General features: G+C 41.8%; 1 protein-coding gene across 4 annotated transcripts in view; it reads right to left on the bottom strand.

Moving 5' to 3' along the window:
• The window catches only part of col9a2 (procollagen, type IX, alpha 2), a 98956-nt gene that overhangs the window by 65682 nt on the left and 11794 nt on the right, over window positions 1-21480 (bottom strand). For all 4 annotated transcript variants that reach the window (XR_011343602.1, XR_011343601.1, XM_069895929.1 and 1 more), the window contains exons 6-7: window positions 2262-2297; window positions 2018-2041 (exon numbers count right to left, since the gene is read on the bottom strand). Coding sequence is in view for 2 of the 4 variants with exons in the window: in XM_069895929.1 (XP_069752030.1) it covers window positions 2018-2041; window positions 2262-2297 (60 nt within the window). In the remaining 2 variants the exon portion in view is untranslated. The remainder of the gene's footprint in view (window positions 1-2017; window positions 2042-2261; window positions 2298-21480) is intronic.

The following is a 21480-nucleotide window of genomic DNA, read 5'->3' as shown; positions in this document are numbered from 1 at the left end:
GGGGAGTGGGGGAAATGGGGAGCGGGGGAAAATGGGGAGCAGATGGAAAACGGGGTGGTTTTGAGGTATTTCCATAATCTTTTACGTAATGGAGTCTTGGTCTGTGCCCATTGGCTTGAGCACAGACAATACGGGCTGGTGCAATTTCAATAGATTGTTACTTCTGAATTATGTCTGCTTTAAATAAATGCAGTTACAGATGACATTTTACCATTTCTTTTTTGCCTTCTAATGCTCCTTTTATTAATTTATTCACCTGTGTCCCTCAACTCCTTTGCATTTCTTGCCCATCTGATATATATTTGTGCATGTATGTCTGTTTGTCTGTTCTTCATGCAAATCAATATGGAGCACTCAAGAAATATCCAAGGAGTTTCAGTCGGGTAACACTTGATGCTGAATGTCATGACCACATTAAATTTAACCTTTAAGATCATATAAAGTTCAAAGAAAAATGACCTTGCACCAGGGACACCTCAATTATTTACAGCGCTGGGCATCGATGTACATTCAGAATAAAAAGAAGTGGCCAAACCCAGTTCAAAAAAAGCGAAGCAATATTGGCAGAAGCTCTTCACAAGCCCAGAAACAGCAGAGGAACATCCATCTTGCCTCAGTGCTGATGCCACCAGACAGGTAAGGAGCAGGCAGCAGGAAACTGAGGAACATTGCCAGGCCCGCCTCAGTGCTGATGCCACCAGACAGGTAAGGAGCAGGCAGCAGGAAACTGAGGAACATTGCCAGGCCCGCCTCAGTGCTGATGCCACCAGACAGGTAAGGAGCAGGCAGCAGGAAACTGAGGAACAATGCCAGGCCCGCCTCACTGCTGATGCCGCCAGGTATTCCACGAGCTGACAAGTGTCAGCCAAGGAAGAACAAGCACAACTCCAAGCCATGCAACCAAAAGCCACCAGCCGAAGGGAAGCACCATTTACTACAGCCAACCTGCTAAATACTGCATTCAATTACTCAGTTGACATTGAGTGTTTTTCCATTAATGTAGGTTGAACTGTGTATCTCTGTTACAAAGAATATAAATGTTGTGTTTGAAAAAATATATTTATGAAGAATTACTAAGATTTTTGGTTTATTTTTTTCAACCATGTAGTCAACAACTGAGTTTTTTATTCCCCGGGCAACACCAGGAATCCTGCTAGTGATATATATTTTTATTTTGAACGTACATAGATGGTTTAATTTTTCCCAGCAACGTACGTTGCCTCATTTATCAATGTTCATTTTTGCAGCATTATCCAGTAGGTGAGTTGTATGTTTCCTGATATCACGTTGCAGTCTTAATCTTTACCCTGTTCCTCTGCCCAGCCCTCCTCTTGATATTGGATTACTTGATCCCAAGTACAACTCATTCATTTAAAGTCTGAATAACCATGTTCATTATGAACATCACTTCCAATCTTCATAACTGCTCTTTGTCTTTCCATCCGTTTTCCACGATTTAACCAATTTTCTATCTATTCACTAACCTCAAATGCCCTGAGGTTTCATGTGAGTAAAACGACAAAGAACCTAATCAAAGGCAATTTAAATATTGAAGGATATGACATTTTCTTATGCACTCCCATGGACTCGACTCAATTTTCATGACAGTTAACAATGACTGAGAAAATCTCTGAGAATCCAAGCTCTTTTTATTATCTTGCTAGATCCTATTTGGAAAAGGCTCCACCTGCAGTCCCAAGTGCCATCAGATAGATTTTTTCTGCATGGAAGGCAGGCTCTATCCACAGCTCGTATACTATCCGTTACTACCGATGAAGTCCATCAGAATTAAAAATTTCTCTGGCTCTGTTCACTGACCAACAAAATTCTTATTGCTCCTTTTCAACTCTCACTACAATTGCCATCTGAAAATTATGACTGTATCCGCTGGCACCCTTGCAAACAAAATGAAACCTGGATCAGCACACATTTAAAATCATGTTGTCCTGAAGCCCACCTCAATCAGTATAGATGAGTAAACTTACTGTTTAGAGAGTAAGTAAATTATGAAACTTACAGGTGGTCCTCTGGTTCCCGAACCCTGCAAACAAAGCAGATAAAAAGTGGGTAAAATCAAAAGATGGAATTTTTTTGTTTGTTTGTTTATTTGATATTTCACTATGAACTACTTCAATATACATTTATCATTAAAAAATACATTAAAAGGATGGAATTATTGACAAAGCATTTGTCTTGCAACTAAGTAAAAATATAGGGGTTGACGTGGGCACAACTGTTGCATATTTAACAAGTGAACTTACTGGGGTCCCAAGAGCTCCAGGCAAGCCCACCAGACCCTGCAAAAAAAGAAAACAGTTAAAGATTATCGAAAGTTGTAGGAGGATAGGGACAATCTGACCCTGAGATGCTCTTGGAATGAGCGTTCACTGAGATAGATCCTGAACAATGTCGTTTGTATAAAATAGCAACTTTAATTCTTGCTGCAGAACTATTTTAATTTACTTCATGAATAACTGAGAGGATGGAAAAAGTATTGACGCTTTCTTGTGTCTATATCAGCTGGTCTCCCATCCACTGAATGCATTAATGGGAGGCACTGACTCAGGAAGGCCCCCAACATCATTAAGGACCCTGATCACAACCTCTTTTCGCCTCTACCTTCTGGAATAAAGTACAGGTATATACTGAATATTGAAAGGGTTGGAGAGTTGACGTGGAGTGTCCAGGACCAGTCAGCACAGCTTCAGAATAAAAATGTGGGGCTTTAGAACAAAGAGGAAAAATTTGTTCATCCAGAGGGTGGTGAATCTGTGGAATTTGTTACCATAAATGGCTGCAAAGGGCGTCATTGGGCATATTTAAATGGAGGTTGATAGGTTCTTGGTCAGTAAGAGTGACACAGGTTATGGGGAGAAGGCAGAGAATGGGGTCAAGAGGAAAACTACATTGGATGTAATTTGAATGGCAAAGCAGACTCGATGGGCTGAATGGTCTAACTTTGCTTCTACGTCTTAAGATACAGAAGCAGGAAGACCAGCACATTTGGGGCAAGAATAGTTTCTCTCCAACCGCAATCAGGCTCTTGAACCTCCCCTGTAACACTAATCACAGACTGTTCTGATACCGCACAAGGACTGTCTCCACTGTTGCACTGGAAAAATGATGAGTTTTAATGATTTCTTTTGGTATTAATTGTCTCTTTTTAATTCAATTAATTATACAATTGTAATTGTGTTAGTTAGTCGTTTTTATGGTTGTTTTCTTTAACGAAGTACCTAATTCAGCTGCAGCAAGTAGGAATGTTGGTGTCAATGCACATTGTACAGTGTGTATGACAACAAACTCATCATTATTCTACTACACCAAGACTGGAGACCCAACAGCTTCAAACTGGTACACTAATGACGACCCCCACCCTTTTAATCTCTCCACCTCTATAATTTTGAACTTTTATCAGCATGTGAAGCAGGAGGAGGTGTATCACAATGTAACTGTAAAAATTGAATGGGCCTCAGGTGAGAAGCTGCAGCAAGATTGGAGGTCACCCAGATGTAATGTGAAGGATGGTCTCGACATAAAAACAGCAGCATTGTAAAGATTCTCGCTGAATAACTAATTCAAACAGGAATTTCCCAGGGTGACCAACAAGTCACCAAAAGGTCTCCAGTGCAACTCATAACAGGAGAGGGGGATGTATAAATGTGATCAGCATCGAGAATAGGGATAGAGTCACAGAGTCAAACAGCATAGAACCATCGAACATTACAGCAGAGAAACAGGACCTTCAGTCCATCTTGTCTGGGTCAAACTGTTATCCTACCTTCACCCACTGACCTAAACCCAAACATACCCCTCCCATCAACACACCTATCCAAATTTTTCTTACATGTCAAAATCGAGGCCACTTCAGTTGGCAGCTCGTTCCACACTTTCACCACTCTCCACGTAAAGACATTCCCATTAATGTTCCCTTTAAACCAGTGGTTCTCAACCTTTTTCTCTCTACTCACATCCCACTTTAAGTAATCCCTATGCCATCTCTGTGATTAGTAAGGGATTGCTTAAGATGGGATGTGGGTGGGAGGGGAAGGTTGAGAATCACTGCTCTAGACCCAATTGTTACTGAAATATTTGGCTTGAGAAAAATTGTCATTGGCCCATTTCCTTTGGAGTTCTGAAACGGTGCACATAATGAGTCAATGAGGTACAATTAAAACAGTGGTTTTCAACCTTTTTCTTTCCACTCACATCCCACCTTAAGCAATCCCTTACTAATCACACAGCACCTTTGGCATAGGGAATACTTAAAGTGGGATGTGAGCGGAAAGAAAAAGGTTAAGAACCACTGATTTAAACATTTTACCTTCCACTCTTACCCTAATGGAAATGGGCCCAACTCCCCCATGCCAAACAAGCTTGTCCCATTTTCCTGTGCTTAGTCTGTATCCAGAAACCTTTCCTATCCATGAACCTGTTAAAATGTGTTAACAACACAAAATCTGCTGGAGAAATTCAGTGTCCATGGGAAAGAAAGAATCGACAACATTTCGGGCCAGAACCTTTCATTGAGACTGTGAGTACAGTGGGGAAACAGCCAATATCACGAGGACTGGGTGGGAGGCGGTAAACCAGGGAGAAGTGAAGGATGATGTACAGAGATAGTTGATGGGCATGTGCCAGACAGAGGGGTAGAGAGGGAAGAGGGTAAAAATGGGGTCAGGTGGAAGAGGAGTCAGGAGAGGGAGATGTATAAAGGTGATTGGGATGACGCGAGGAATCGCGCATGCACGATGCGCAAAACAAAGACAACACCGACGGGAGGGGGGACCAGCTGTGGAGTGGAGGGAGGAGAATGAAAAAAGGAAATCAGAGACACAGCAGATGACCAGCCCGGAAGAAGAGGACCAACACCAAGACACCATAAAAAAAAATACCCAGCAAACTGAGATAAGCAGCCCAACAGGAAGGTCAGGGGACATACAGATACGGGGAAGAGAGGTAGAGGACACAGGCCCTAGAGCGGACACAGGGGAAGAGGAAGGAGAGCATCAAGCTCTGCACAGAGAAATGGAAGATGAAGGGAATGGACAGTACATGGATAAAAAAAATTTTTAAAGAATATATGGAACCATTAAAAGAATGGCTGACACGAGAATTTAGTGAAATAAAAAGAAGAATAAAAGATACAGAAGAAAAAGTGAGTAGATTAGAGCTGGTCATGACAGAAATAGGGAAAAGAGTGGACAAGGTGGAAGAACGAGAAACAGCTGTAGAAATGGAAGTGAACGACTTAAAAAGAAAATTGGAAGAATCTGATAAAAAAGTTAAAGAAACACAGGAGTTGTTAGCTCAGAAGATGGATATAATGGAAAACTATAGTAGGAGAAACAATATAAAGATAGTGGGCCTAAAGGAAGATGAAGAAGGCAAAGATATGAAAGAATTTATAAAAGAATGGATCCCCAAGGTCCTGGGAATGCCAGAAATACAGGAAGGAATGGAAATAGAAAGGGCTCACAGAACATTAGCCCCTAAACCACAGCCACAACAAAAACCAAGATCCATTCTAGTAAAATTCCTGAGATATACGACAAGAGAAAATATATTGGAGAAGGCAATGAAAAAAATGAGAGAAGACAAAAAGCCATTGGAATACAAAGGTCAAAAAAAAATTTTCTACCCAGACATAAGTTTTGAACTCCTGAAGAAGAGGAAGGAGTTTAATGCAGTTAATTCGATCCTATGGAAAAAAGGCTATAAATTTATGTTAAGATATCCAGCGGTGCTTAAAATAATTATCCCAGGGCAGCAAAGCAGACTGTTGTTGGATCTGGAGAAAGCACGAGAATTTGCAGAACGCCTGCAAAACAGAAAGAGAGATGAAGAGATGTAACAAGAACAAGAATGATGACAAACTTCATATAAAGAAGAAAAATAATGTATAAGTAAGAACTAAGAAGGGGAAGAAAGGGAAGAAAGGAAGTAAGGGGGGAATTAAGAGGGTGAGCTTTCTTATATGTGAAGATAAAAGTCTTTTCTGGGGGGGCTGGGTGGGGAGGAATTACAGTCACTGCAAAATCAGTTGACGCTTGCGAACGGGTTCACAATCCAAATGGAGAGGGGAGATGTGGTTGCCCAGCAAGGGACAAGGGGCAACTCAGAGGGGGGGGGGGACATTTGGGATTAGGGAATTTTAGATGTGGGAATAGTGGAAATATTTTATGTTTTAGAAATGTTGTCTTATAATGTGTTCAAAAAAAGAAAACAGAAATGGATAAGGAGGAAAGGTGGTGATGAGGAAACAGAAATGAGAGGTAAACAAAGTATGAAATGGCTATGTTGAACTATATGACTATAAATATTAACGGAATACATAACCAAATCAAAAGGAAGAGGCTGTTAAATTTACTGAAGAAAGAAAAAATTGATATAGCATTCGTGCAGGAAACGCATCTAACTGAAGTGGAACAAAAGAAATTAAAGAGAGATTGGGTAGGGCACGTAACGGCAGCATCATATAATTCAAAAGCCAGAGGAGTAGCTATATTAATCAATAAAAATGTACCAATCAAAATAGAGGAGGAAATAATAGATCCAGCAGGGAGGTATGTAATGATAAAATGTCAGATATATTCAGAATTTTGGAATTTACTCAATGTATATGCACCCAATGAAGAGGATCAAAAATTTATGCAAGATATCTTTTTGAAGATTGCAGATACGCAGGGGAATATATCGATAGGAGGGGACTTTAACCTTAATTTGGAGTCAAAGATGGATAAAACTGGAAAAAAGACTAGCAGAGAGAACAAAGTAACCAAATTTATGGTTAAATCGATGCAGGAAATGCAACTTTTGGATATATGGAGGAGACAACACCCAAAGGAGAAGGAATACTCATATTATTTGGGTTGACGTAAAACATACTCAAGGATAGACCTGTTCCTGTTATCAGCCCACATCCAAGGGAGAGTTAGGAAAAAGGAATATAAAACTAGATTGTTTTCGGATCACTCACCCGTGTTATTAGCAATAGAGCTGGAGGACATCCCACCAAGAACGTATAGATGGAGATTAAACTCCATGCTACTTAAAAGACAGGATTTTAGAGAATTCATTGAGTGACAAATTAAAATGTACTTTGAAATAAATACGGAATCAGTGAAAGATAAATTTATACTATGGGATGCAATGAAAGTGTTAATCAGAGGGCAGATAATAAGTTATGTAACTAAGATGAAGAAGGACTACAATCGGGAAATAGAACAGCTGGAAAGGGAAAAGCAAGTACAGTAAAAGAATTAGCAATAGGGAAGATACAACAAAAAGAAGAGAATTGGCAGACAAAAAATAAAATATGAAACACTACAAACATATAAGGTGGAGAAGAACATAATGAAGACAAAACAGAAATATTATGAACTAGGAGAAAAAACGCACAAAATTCTAGCGTGGCAGCTTAAGACAGAACAAACTAAGAGAATGGTATTGGCATTAAGGAAAAAGGACAAACAAATTACATATAACCCAACAGAGATCAATGAAAACTTCAAGGAATTCTACAAGCAACTATATCGAACTGAGAACGAAGGGAAAGAAGACAAAATAGATGAGTTTCTAGCTAAAAGTGAACTACCGAAATTGCAAGAAGAGGAGCAAGGTGATTGAGATGATTGGAGGAGACAAAGACAGCTGTTGGGGAAGGACAGAAGGGACCTGATGACCTGAAAGGCTGAGGGAGACTGTTAATCCTGCCTCAACAGCTTCCTCTGGAATGCGTTCCATTTATCCACGTGAAAATGTGCTCCTAAGGTCCCTTTTAAATCCTCACGCATCTCATCTTAAACCTGTGATCTCTAAACCTGGGAAGAAAATTGCGACCATTCACTTTATCTCTGCCCTTCATGATTTAAAATAGCTCAATAGGATCATCCCTCAGCCTCTTCTATTCCAGGAGAAAAGCCCGAGCCTATCCACTCTCTCCTTGCGTCTCAAATCCTCCAGTCTGAGTCAATCTTTTCCACATCCTTTTCAGCTGAATGACATCCTTCCTGGAGACAAGAGACCCGAAATGAGCTCAACACCCCAAGTGCAACTTCACCAATGTCTTCTACACCTGTCTCCACTCTTGTGCTCAATACTCTGATCAAGTGTGGCAAATGCTCCTTCTGCCTTCTTCACAGCCCTGTCTTGCCTCTTTCAAGGAATTATGTATCCCTAGTTCTCTCCACTCTACAACACTCTCCAAGGCCCTACTATTTGCAGTCAGTCCTACCCTGGTTTAACCTACCAAAGTGTAACTTTGAGCTTGTCTGAGATAAATTCATTTTGCCATTCTTTGACCCACTTCCCCAGCCCATCAAGATCAGTGGTTCTCAACCTTTTCCTTTCCACTCACATAACACTTTAAGTAATCTCTATACCTTCAGTGCTGTGATTAGTTAGGGTGGGATGTGGGTGGAAAGAAAAAGTTTGAAATCCTCTGTTTTAATTGTACCTAATTGACTCATGTGCGCGGTTTCAGAACTCCAAAGGAAATGGACCAGTGACAATTTTTCTCCAGCAAAATATTTCAGTAACAATTGGGTCTAGAGCAATGATTCTCAACCTTCCCTTCCCACTCACATACCTTATTAATCACAGAGCACCGATGACATGGTATGTGAGTGGAAAGAAAAAGGTTGAGAACCACTAATCTAGATCCTGTCGTAATTTTAGTTAAACTTCTTCACTGTTCACTGTACCACCAAGTATGATATCATCCAAAAATAAACTACTGTCATCCAAATCATTAAGATAGAAAACAAATAGGAGTGGACCCAGCTCTGATCCCTGTGGTATAGGCCACCAGAGAGAAAAACAACCCTCCATTACCACCCTCTGACACCTTTCAGCAAGAAAATTTGAACCCAATTTTCCAGCTCACATGAGATCCCATATGATCTAATCTTCTGGATTAGTCCTCCATGCAGGATATTGTCAAATGTCTTGCCAAAGTCCATGTGGACAACATCCAATGTCCAGCCCATATCATGAATGGCTTGTTACATGGCGAGGGTCTCACAGGGATACCCACCTGATTGGGAGGGGTGTCGAACTATCAGCTGTAACAGGGGATCTGTGAGGTCAAGGGGACAGGTTTTGTATCTTTTCCATGAGGATAGGTCTCTTGGTGGCACAGAGAAGATCACAAACTGTAATCTGTCTTATAAAATTTGAATGATGAGGAGGTGAGATTTTGCACTAGTCAATGAAAATCTTTATTCGGTAACTAGCTGGTAACCACACCAATCTCCAAGGAATACCCAAACTAAATCCTACAGGTATCTCTACTGCGGAACAAATGCCAAGGCACACGCTCTAGTTGCAGATGCCACCCAAACTAAAGACAGAAGGTACATCTGGAAGTTGGAATTGTGTCTCACCAAGCTTGGGTTTGAAGACACTAGCAGAGGGAGCAGTGCTGGCAGATACCTCAGGGATACATTGTCCTCAACAAAAGAGCATGAAGGAAGAAGAGAGGATAAGTTGGATCAACTGGAGCTTGAGAGGAATGGACGGGGGGGAATCAGCGATGGTGAAGGCGAGCCAAGAATGAATGCTCACTGATTGTTCATTGAATCAGAAATGTAGATTTAGCACTTTATAAAAGGAATGTTGATTAAAGCCATATTAAAGTGGCCGACTTGTCTCTCTATGGGGAATGTAGTCTGGTCAATGAAGCAGTTAAGTACAACCATTCAGTATTAGCTTCATGCTGGGACTGCAAGTTCATTAGTTATTAATTAGTCGACCCACAGAAAAGCTTATTTTATACACTCTATTAATTCTTGGGTCACAGATATTGGCACACAAAAGTCAAAGAAGAGTTATACAGAGTGGATCAGTTATACAGTAACATGAAGCTATTTGCTCTGAGTTGGTGAGGAAGGACAGGCAGGGACAAAACATAAATGTAGCCAGTTAGAAGGGTTGATATGTGTCTATTTCAAAACTAGGAGTACAGGTATTAGGAATAAAGGGGATGAACGGAGTATGTGGCCGTTATAGAGACTTGGCTGGAGGAAGTATATGATAACTAGGAAGGAGCTTCAGTAAGGATTTAGGAGAGCAAGTAGGATGAAGGAGAACTCCAAGACGTTCTATGCGTATGTGAAGAACAGAAGGATGAGGAGAATGAAGGTGGGGCCGCGAAAGAATAAAGGAATCAGCGTGGCTAGAGGCAGAGGAAGTTGGGATGGTCCTAAATGAATACTTTGTTTCAATATTCACAAGAGAAAAGGACCTTGACTAGGGTGAAGTTAGAATAGAACAAGCCTGTGTGCTGGAAAATGTAGAGATTAAGATTGATGTCCCCGGAGCCGGATTCGATATACCCCAGGCTGCTGTGGGAAGTGAGGAAAGAGATATCTGGGGCAGAAGCTATGATCTTTGAGTCATCTTTGGCCACAGGGGAAGTGCCAGAGGATTGGAGAATGGCAAATGTGGTCCCCTTGTTTAAAAAAGGTAATAGGGAGAATCCTGGGAATTCTTAGATCAGTGGTGTGCAAACTATTGGAGAGAATAGGATCTATGTGCATTTGGAGAAGTCCAGTCTACTCAAGGATAGTCAGCATGGCTTTGTGAAGGGAGGGTCGAGCCTCATGAGCCTAATTATGTTTTTTGAGGAGGTAACAAAAGAAATTGATGAGGGTAGGGTGGTAAATGTGGACTATGAATTTTAGTAAGGCACTTGTCAAGTTCTCTCATGAGGGACTATTATCCATATGGAAAGTGGAAGGAAAATACTCTGTCTGGAGTGCCGCAAGGATCTGTTCTGGGACCCCTGCACTTCATGATTTTTATAAATTAATGGATGACGAGGCAGAAGGATGGGTCAGTAAGTTGGCAAATGATACGAGGTTGGAGGAGTTGTGGATAGAGCTGAAGGTTGTAGACAGGATGTAGCGTTGGACGGAGAAGTGGAGATGGAGTTCAAGGTGGATAAGTATGAGGTGATGCAATTTGGAAGGACTAACCAGAAAGCTGAGTACAGGGTTAATGGTCGGTTACTTAAAAGTTTGGATGAGCGATTGAACCATAGAACATTACAGGGCCTCTTCGGCCCTTCTAGTCTGTGCTGAACCATTTTTTGCCTAGTATCTTGCAGCCAGTCCATAGCCCTCCTAACCTCTCCCATCCATGTACCTGTCCAAATTCTTCTTAAATGTTAAAATTCCACCATTTCAGCTGGAAGCTTGTTCCACACTCCCACCACTCTCTGTGTAAAGAAGTTCCCCCTCATGTTCCTCCTAAACTTTTCTCCTTTCACTCTTAACCTGTGTCCTCTGATTTGAATCTCATCTACCCTCAGTGGAAAAAGCCATTTACTCTGTCTGTTCCCCTCATAATTTTAAATACCTCTATCAAAGTTCCCCTTATTCTTCCACGCTCCAGGGAATAAAGTCCTAACCTGTTTAAATTTTCCCTGTAACTGAGTTCCTGAAGTCCAGACAACATCCTAGTAAATCTTGGGGTCCAAATCCATACATCCCTCAAGGTCACCACACAAGTTGATAGGATAGTTAAGAAGGCCTATGGGATGCTGGGATTCATTAAAACCCTGAGATTTCCGTTTTCTCATTCGCCTGCATAGAAATCCTGGTGCTGCTGTGTGGCTCATCAGGAAATGGGTGTGAAAGCTGAGAGCAAGGCCACCATTAACTTGGGGATCTAGGCCATTGGTCTCACATCACTGGAGTACACCCTGAATCCATAACCTTTAATCTCAGAGTTCAGGGTGCCAGCAACCAACTACAGGTGCCACTGCAGACACGTGAACAGACCAGATAACAGAATAACTAAGCAAACAAACATTAATTTTGAAATAAAATTTTACTTTTAATTTCTTTTTAAAAAATCAACAAACTGTTTTCAGTACCATGGAACCATTGAATGCTACAGCACAAAAAATCAGGCCATTTGGCTCCTCTAGTCTGTGCTGACCATCATCTCCCTCGTCCCATTGACCTGCTCCCATACCATAATCCTTCAGTCCTCTCACAAACATGTAACTATGCAATTTACTCTTAAAACATACAATCGGGCCCGCATTCACCACGATGGATGGTAGCTCATTCCACACTCCCACCACGCTCTGAGTGAATAAACTTCCCCAATGTTCCCCTAAACCTCTCCCCTTTCAGCTTAAAACTATGACCTTCATACTTATCTTCCCAATCTGTGTAAAAAGCCTACTCACATCCATTCTGTCTATATCTCTCATAATCTTGTACACCTCGATCAAATCTCCCCTCATTCTTCTATGCTCCAAGGAATAAAGTCCTAACCTGTTTAACCTTTAATTGTAATCAGTTCCTGAAGACCCAGTAACATCCTAGTAAATCATTCAATATAATTGATATCCTTCCTGGAGTTGGGCACACAATATTCCAAACTTGGCCCCACCAATGTCTTAAACAACTTCAACATAACATCCCAATTCCTGTACTCAATACTGATATATAAAGACTAAGATACCAAAAGCTTTCTTTACAACCCTGTCCACCTGTGACACCACCTTCAGGGAACAATGTATCTGCTCTCCAAGATCCATCTGCTCCTCCGCACTCCTGAATCCCTCCGTTCCTCTGCACTCCTGAATCCCTCCGTTCCTCCGCACTCCTGAATCCCTCCGTTCCTCCACACTCCTGAATCCCTCCGTTCCTCCGCACTCCTGAATCCCTCCGTTCCTCCGCACTCCTGAATCCCTCCGTTCCTCCGCACTCCTGAATCCCTCCGTTCCTCTGCTCTCCCGGATCCCTCCGCTCCTCCGCACTCCCGGATCCCTCCGCTCCTCCACACTCCCGGATCCCTCCGCTCCTCCACACTCCCGGATCCCTCCGCTCCTCCACACTCCCGGATCCCTCCACTCCTCCACACTCCCGGATCCCTCCGCTCCTCTGCTCTCCCGGATCCCTCCACTCCTCCGCATTCCCGGATCCCTCTGCTCCTCCACACCCAAAGCCTTGCTGACTCTCCTTAATAAGCCCATGGCTGTCCAAATACCTATATATCCTGTCTCTCGGAACACCTTCCAATAATTTACCTACTACTGATGTGAGGCTCACAGGCCTATAATTACCTCGTTTACTCATAGAGCCTTTCTTAAACAGTGGGACAACATGAGCTACCCTCCAATCCTCCGGCACCTCACCCGCAGCTAAGGACATTTTGAATACATCTGCCAGGGCCCCTGCAATTTCTACACTCATCTCCCTCAAGGACCAAGGGCATATCATATCTGGCCCAGGGGATTTATCTACCTTTATTCGCTGTAAGGCAGCAATCACTTCCTCTCTTTAATCTCCATATGTTCCATGACCCTTCTATTTGTTTCTCTTCTTTCCTTATGCCAGTTTCCTGAGTAAATACAGATGCAAACAAACTGTTCAAGGTCTCCCCCCCATTATGTGAGGGTCCACACATAGTTGACCACTCTGATCCTCTGGGGGCCAATTTTGTCCCTTACTATCCTTTTACTCTTAATATACTTGTAGAAACCATTCGGGTTTACCTTCACATTATCTGCCAGACCAGCCTCATGTCTCCATTTTGCCTTCCTGATTTCTTTCTGGAGTATTTTCCTGCATTTTCTGTAACCTTCAAGTACCTCATTAGCTCCTTGCTGCCTATATTTGTTATACACCTGCCTCTTCTTAACCAGATCACCAATATCCCTTGAAAACCAGGGTTCCCTCTGTCTGTTAACTTTGCCTTTAATCCTAACAGGAACATGCAAACTCCACACTCTCAAAATTTCACCCTTGAAGGCATTCAACCTACTGAACACATCCTTGCCAGTAAACAACCGTGAATAGATTAGTGCTATTTCCTTTGTCAGGAGATCTTTGCACTGGCCGCAAGATATGTATTTCAATGTGAGTTTATTGTCTTGGACACAAGTACAATGTACAGATGCACTGAATTTCTAACTTGCTGAGGCCAAACAGGAGTGCAAAATACCCCAACTACAATAGTAACTATTTAAATGACCACAAATGCAAGACAGTAAATGAAATAATAAATATCAAAGGGCAGATAAATAAATATTCACATTTACAGTTCATGCAAGGGAAAAGTGACAATTCAGTGGTGTGGACAGAAATTTTGGGGTAGTTTATGGTTAGGGTTAGAGTAGTACAGGGCCTGATAGCTGTTGGAAAAAACTGTCCTTGAATCTGGAGGTGCTGGATAGTGTTACAAACAGACCTGGCTGATTTAATCAGTTCCTTCAAATTCACAGCCATTTCATCTCCCCTCCCTCTCGGTTTCTGCTCAGCCATGCCTGCTGAGGATGAATAGCCTCTTTCAGCCCTTGCCAGCGGAAGTGCTTCAGGACGTAAAGAACCTTCACTAACTGTAAGGTTCATGTGATTTTTAAAAAAAAAACACACACTCATAAACCTCTGCCTCAATGCCCACTTCAGCTGCACAGGAAGACGACACATTCCATACTTAGCTCATGCTGTCTGAAAGTTCACATTCAATATTGACCCACACTCACACACGAATACCTCTGTGGGCTCAGACAGACCTCACATTTGTTATCTCCTTGTTTTTAGTTCAATTCTCAACAGAGACCTTCATAAGATTCACCATTTCTATGATTCTTTTGTAGAGATCCACTGGATTCTAGATTCATGAAGGAGGAACTCAAAGATCCAGGATTCCAGTAGGAATCACTCAGAACTTAGCACATTGGATATAGAGCAAAATTCTCGGCACCCACAATGGAATGTCTGCAGACACAGGCAATTCACTTGTGATGCAATATGTAGTTTCAAATACTATCCCCTTATAGTTTTCAATGTAGTTTATGTCGTCTCGGATAGACCAATCCTTAGTCAAACTGCACTTGATATTTTGCATTCACTACTGGCACCAACTTTCTTGGTGGAAAAATTGCAGGAGAAATTGACCTGAATTACACCAGTTAATTTTAAGGTCAGATTTATTTTGAGAGTGCAAGGCTATGGCATAAACTGGTCTTTAAGATGTTCAAATAGTTTGACAGATTCAGAACAAGCAGGCATTACCTTGAAACCATGTCAGCTTATTTAAAACACTTTTGCACAAACCAAAGGAAATCAGAAACTATATCTCCAAGATGGCAGTTAGAGGTAATCAGAGATATGAAGACAGAGACTGTTGTGTTTTAAAACTTAGAAAAGGTCACACAGGACAGAATTCCAATGTTTGAACAAAGTTTCCACATTTTGGAAACTTAAATAAGGGTAGCAATGTAAACTGCACCTTGTAATTGTAGAGAGGGTGCAAGAATAAATATTTAAAATGTCCTTGTGGAACCGGAGGATTGGAGGCTAGCTCACGTTGTTCCGTTGTTTAATAAAGGTTCCAAAAGTAACCCTGGAAATTATAGGCTGTTGAGCCAGCCATCAGTAGTAGGTAAATTATTGGAAGATGTTCTAAGAGATCAGATATTCAATTATTTGTATAGCCAAAAACTAATTACAGATGGTCAACATGTCTTTGTGTGTGGTCGGTTGTGTTTAACTAATCTTGTAGAGCTTTTAAAAGAGATTACCAGGAAAGTTGACCAAGGAAAGGCTGTGGATGTTGTCTACGTGGATATTAATAAAAGTCCTTTGACAAGGTCCCATATGGGAGGTTAGGAAGATTCAGACATTAGGTATTCAGGGTGAAGTAGTGAACTGGACGGGAGAAGCCAGAGAGAAGTGGTGGGTGATTGCTTCTCAGACTGGAGGCCTGTGAGTAGTGGTGATGCCTCAGGGATCTGTGCTGGGATCATTGTTGTTTGTCATCTAGATCAATGATAAGGTGGAAAATTGGATCCTCAAATTTGCAGACGACACTAAGATTGGAGACGTTGTGGACCGTGAAGAAGGTTTTCAAAGCTTGCAAAGGGATCTGGACCAGTTGGAAAAGTGGCAGATGGAATTCAATGCCGCCAAGTGTGAGATGTTGCATTTTGGAAGGACAAAACAAGAAAGGACCTACATGATGAATGATAGGACACTGAGGTGGGCAGTAAAACAGAGGGATCTGGGAATACAGATACATAATTCCTGAAAGCGGTGTCTCAGTGAATAGGGTTGTAACGAGAGCTTTTGGCATCTTGGCCTTTATAAATCAAAGTATTGAGTATAGGAGTTGGGATGTTATGTTGAAGTTGTACAAAACATTGGTGAGGCCAAATTTGGAGGATTGTGTGCAGTTTTGATCACCTAACTACAGGAAACATATCAATAAGATAGGAAGAGTGCAGAGAAGATTTACTAGGATGTTGCCTGGACTTCAGGAACTGATTACAGGGAAAGGTTAAACAGGTTTGGACTTTACTCCCTGGAGTATAGAAGAATGAGGGGAGATTTGTGTGAAGTATTTAAAATTATGAGGGGGAGAGACAGAGTAAATGTAGGTCGGCTTTTTCCACTGAGGGTGGGTGAGATACAAACCAGAGGATATGGGTAAAGGGTGAAAGGGGAAAAACTTGTTCACAGAGAGTGGTTGGGGTGTGGCATGAGCTGCTAGTTGAGATGGTGAATGTGGGGTCAATTTTAACATTAAGTAGAATTTGGTTAGGTAGATGGATGGAAGAGGTATGGACTGGGTGCAGGTCAGTGGGATGAGGCAAAATAAATGGTTGGACATGGACTAGAAGGGCCGAAGGGGCCTGTTTCCAGTGCTGTAGTGTTCTATGGTTCTATGGTGACCAGTGTTGAGGCTTTAGAAGCAAAAGATAAAAGTCTGCAGACACCGTGATTGAAGTAAAAACACAAAGCTGGGGAAACTCAGCCGGTCAAACAGTGGACTTTATATAACAAGGTATGAGAAAACTGTAGCCAGGTAGCTGAACAGATTTGGGGGGGTGGGGGGGGGGGAAGGGCAGGGGGAGGAGCATGGTCCCACAGGCAGGAGGTAATAGGTGGATAAGGGAGGGAGGGCACACCAGTAAGCAGTAGGAAGGGGTTGGAGAGTTGGGGGAAAGAAGAGAGAGGGAGAGAGAAGTATGCAGATTGGGCTAGTAGAAACCAAAGTTGACAGAATATTAGGTGTTATTTCCCCCTATTTATGGATGGCTGTGGTTTCTGAGGCTTTAGAAGCTGGTCTGATTATGATTACATTAATGACGTGGATGATAATGTAGGTGACATGATTAGTAAGTTTGCAGATGAAACCAAAATTGGTCTTTGGAGGACGTGAAGGGACTGTAATGGGATCTACATGGAAATTATCTCAGACAAGTATTTTGGGATGTGAAACAAGGAAAGAATATGCAGTAAATGAGGGAGCCCTGGAGAGTGTTGAGAACAGACACGGACTGTACATAGTTCATTTAATGTCGAGACCCAGGTAGATAGGGCAGTGAAAAATGCATTCATCATACTTGTTTTTACCAGTCAGAGCACTGAGAACAGGAGTTGGGACATCATGTCCAGCTCTGCAAGATGTTGATGAGAATGCCCTTGGAATATTGAGTGCATCTCTGATTGCTGACCTATAGGAAGGATGGTATTAGGATGGAATGGGTAAAGAAAAGATTCAGAAGGATGATATTGGGACTAGGAGGCTTCAGTTATAAGGAGAGGCTGGATGGGCTGTGGTTTTTGTCTCTGGAGCTTTGGAACTTGAGGGAATTACCTTAAAGAAGTAAACAAAATCATGAGGGGTAGAGATAAGGTGGTCACTGTCTTCTTCCCAGGAGGTTTTCCCAGAGGAAAAGCTGTGGATGCTGTCTACATGGACTTTAGTAAGGCCTTTGACAAGGTTTCATGTGGGAGGTTATTCAGGAAGGTTCACACACTAGGTGTTCATGGTGAAGTAGTGAACTGGATTTGGCATTGGATGGATGGGAGAAGCCAGAGAATAATGCTGGATGATTCCTTCAGACTGAAGGCCTGTGACTAGTGGTGTGTCTCAGAGATTGGTGCTGGGACCATGTTGTCTATCATCTATATTAATGATCTGGATGATAATGCAGTAAGAAGAAAAACACAAAAATCTGCAGACACTGTGGTTGAAGTAAAAACATACAAAGCTGGAGAAACTCAGCAGTCAAGCAGTGTCCTTTAAATAGCAATGGTAAAATTACATAAACTGACGTTTCGGGTTTGTGGTAAATTGGATCAGCAAGTTTGCAGATGACACATAGATTGGAGGTATAGAGGACAGTGAGAAAGGTTTTCAAAGCTTGCAGTGGGATCTGGATCAGCTGGAAAAATGGGCTGATAAATGGCAGATGGAATTTAATGCAGACAAGTGTGAGGTGCTGCATTTTGGAAGAACAAATCAAGAAAGGACATACATGGTAAATGGTCGGGCACTGAGGAATGCAGTAGAACAGAGGAATCTGGAAATACAGATCCATAATTCCCTAAAAGTAGTAATACAGGTGGATAAGGTTGTAAAGAGAGCTTTTGCCATCATGGCCTTCATAAATCAAAGTATTGAGTACAGGAGTTGGGATTTTATGGTAAAGTTGTATAAGACATTGGTGAGGCCAAATTGGAGTACTATGTTCAGTTTTGGTCACCTAACTACAGGAAAAATGTTAATAAGATTGAAAGAGTGCTGAGAAGATTTACTAGGATATTGTCTGGACTTCAGGAATTGAATTACAGGAAAAGGTAAAACAGGTTAGGACTTTATTCCCTGGAACATAGAAGAATGAGGGGATATTTGATAGCGTTATAGAAAATAATGAGGGGGACAGACTGAGTAAATGCACGTAGGCTTCTAAAACCAAGGGTGAGTGAGATACAAACTAGAGGACATGGGAAAAGGGTGAAAGGAGAAAACTTTAGGGGGGAAACGTCTTCATACAGAGAGTAGTGGGAGTATGGAATGAGCTGCCAGCTGAAGTGGTGAATGTGGGCTCAGTTTTCATATTTTAGAAAAATTTGGACAAGTACATGGATGGGAAGAGTATGAAGGGCTATGGACTGGGTACAGATAAATGGAACTAGGCAGATTAATAGTTCGGTCCAGACTAGAAGGGCCAAAGGGCCTGCTTTTGTGTTGTAATGTTCTTTGGTTCCAGAAGGGAAGATATTTGGAGGACAAGGTGAAGGAAAGATGTTCCATTGTGAGCACCAGGTCACAAGCACCACTTCAACAATGTGTCAGGATCCTCACTAAGTCATAAAATTCTACAGCGGAGATAGGCCCTTCACTCCAACTTGTCTAAGCTGATCTGAATCAGCCCCTATCCCTCTAAATCTTTTGTATGCATTTATCTGTTTAAATATCTTTTGAACATTAAAATATATAATTGTCCCTATTTCTACCAGTTCCTCTGGTAACGCATTCCATTTATCTTGTAAGTCTTTGCCTGGTTTAACCTATCAACACCTCACATTAGTCTGAGATAAATTCCATCATCCATACCCTGGCCCATTTCTCTAGTTCATTCAGATCTTCATCAAATTTTAGATAACCTTCTACTCTGTCTGCTATACTACCAATATTGGTGTCATCTACAAACTTACCAACCATACTAACTACATTGTCATTCAAGTCATTAATGTTGATGATAAACAACAGTGGACCCAGCAGCCATCCCCACGACACACCACTGGGCGAATGATAACCCTCCACTACCACTCTCTGCCTCCTATTATCAAGCCAAATCTGTATTCAATTGGCGAGCTCATCCTAGATAACAAGCGCTGAATTTCCAAACCAGCCAACCATGTAAGATCTTGTCAAAGGCCTTGCTAAAGTCCACATGAACAATGTGTACCATCCTGCCTTCAGCAATTTTATTGGTCAACAAAACTCATGAGGCCCACCAAGTCACTGATGGGACTGTTCACGAACAAGTAGTTAAGAAGCAGGCTCATGTTTGAATAGCATGAGAGGGTCAGTTTACGGGTTTCAAGATCATACCTATACCATTCCAGAAGTCTACAAACAAGCTGCTGTATGATTGCTACTGATTGAACCCTGCACAAACAACAACCATGAGCTCCAAATGTTGTCATTTATAGACTTGCTGAAAGGCCTGAATTGAGGAGGATACTTTGAGATGGGATTGCACCCCAGTATGGTCACAGTTTGAAAGTCTGAAGATCCTTTGAGCAAGGTCACAAACATGGGATGTACCAATACAGCGGAGTGAAAGTGGAGCAAACCAGACGGAAAATGGCAGAGCTTAAAGAATTGGAAATGATCCAAAAAGTAGAAAACTAGAAGAGGCGAGCTGGCAATTTGAAAAGAGACCGCAGAGAAAGGAAAGTCAGAACAGGAGTTCAGATGGATGATGGTGTCAATTCATAGAAATAAAGATGGAGAGAATAAGAAGAGAGAATTAGAGTAGAGGTTGTGCTGAGTTCATGCTATCCAGAAATGCATTCAATCTGGTCTTAGTGAATGGCAGAGCATACTTAATGAGACACATGGCCTCCTCCTGCTCCTAAAGTAAATATAATATTGTGGTCAGTGTGCTGTGGAGCGAATGGAAAAAAAAAAAACCCACACAGAAGCTGTGAGTGAGTTGAACCAACCAAATGACTTTACTGGAACTCTCCAAGAGCTTATCAGCATGGCTCCCATGATCCTTTGCGGGTCCCCCCCCCCCCACTGGGACCATTGTGATGTCAGCCCAGTGTGAGCCTGAATGTCCATGACCAGGTTCGCTGTGGATCAGTGCAGTCCGCTACAATCTTGTTGTAACTACTGTAGCCATTGATAAGATAGATTCATCCTATAGTACGTTTCATATGCATACTTTGATGTTGACAGGTGATGACAATGAAGAATTAGTAATTCATGTGTTCACAGTCATAAAGACAATTTTAATAAGGGCAGAGTAGGGTGTGAAACCAGAGGTGGAGGAAGCTGATCTGACAAAGCAACATACAGAAAATAACATGAAGTTGAATTGGATATAAGGGACTAGGTAGAATTTATCATGTCTATGCGCAATAGCCTGGATCTCTCAGTGGCCACCCATTTCAATTCTCCATCCCATTTCCTTGCCAACACATCTGTCATAAATTGGAGGAGCAACACCTCATCTTGCATCTGGGCACCCTCCAACCAGATGGCATTAATATCGACTTCTCTGACTTTCATTTTAAAAAACTCCACCCCCTTCTCCCCCTCCCCCGTCATGCATTCCCAGGGGTGGTGGTGGAGGCTGGTTCAACAGGAATATTTAAACGATTGTTATATAGACACATGGATGAAAGAAAAATTGAGGGTAAGATGAGATTGTTGTGGAGTAGGTTGGCACATTGTAGGCTGAAGGGCCTGTACTGTGATGTAATATTCCATATTGACTAAACTCCACATATGGGATTGTGTGCATAGTGTGTGTGTTTAAAGCCATCAATGTTAAATGTAGTTATGTCTCAATTCATTCCACCCTTAACAGGCCCAGATTCTACAGTCTTCTCATGACCAGAGTCTTTCACCCTGTCTGCCCTCAGTTATATGAAGAGAAAATCAGTGGCTTTCTCGATCTGTAACCTTGAAAATTGTAAAGCAGCTCTG

Source organism: Narcine bancroftii, chromosome 8 (genome assembly GCF_036971445.1).
Source record: "Narcine bancroftii isolate sNarBan1 chromosome 8, sNarBan1.hap1, whole genome shotgun sequence".
In the NCBI taxonomy this organism is placed as follows: Eukaryota; Metazoa; Chordata; class Chondrichthyes; order Torpediniformes; family Narcinidae; genus Narcine; species Narcine bancroftii.
This window is presented reverse-complemented; position numbering and strand designations above follow the sequence as displayed.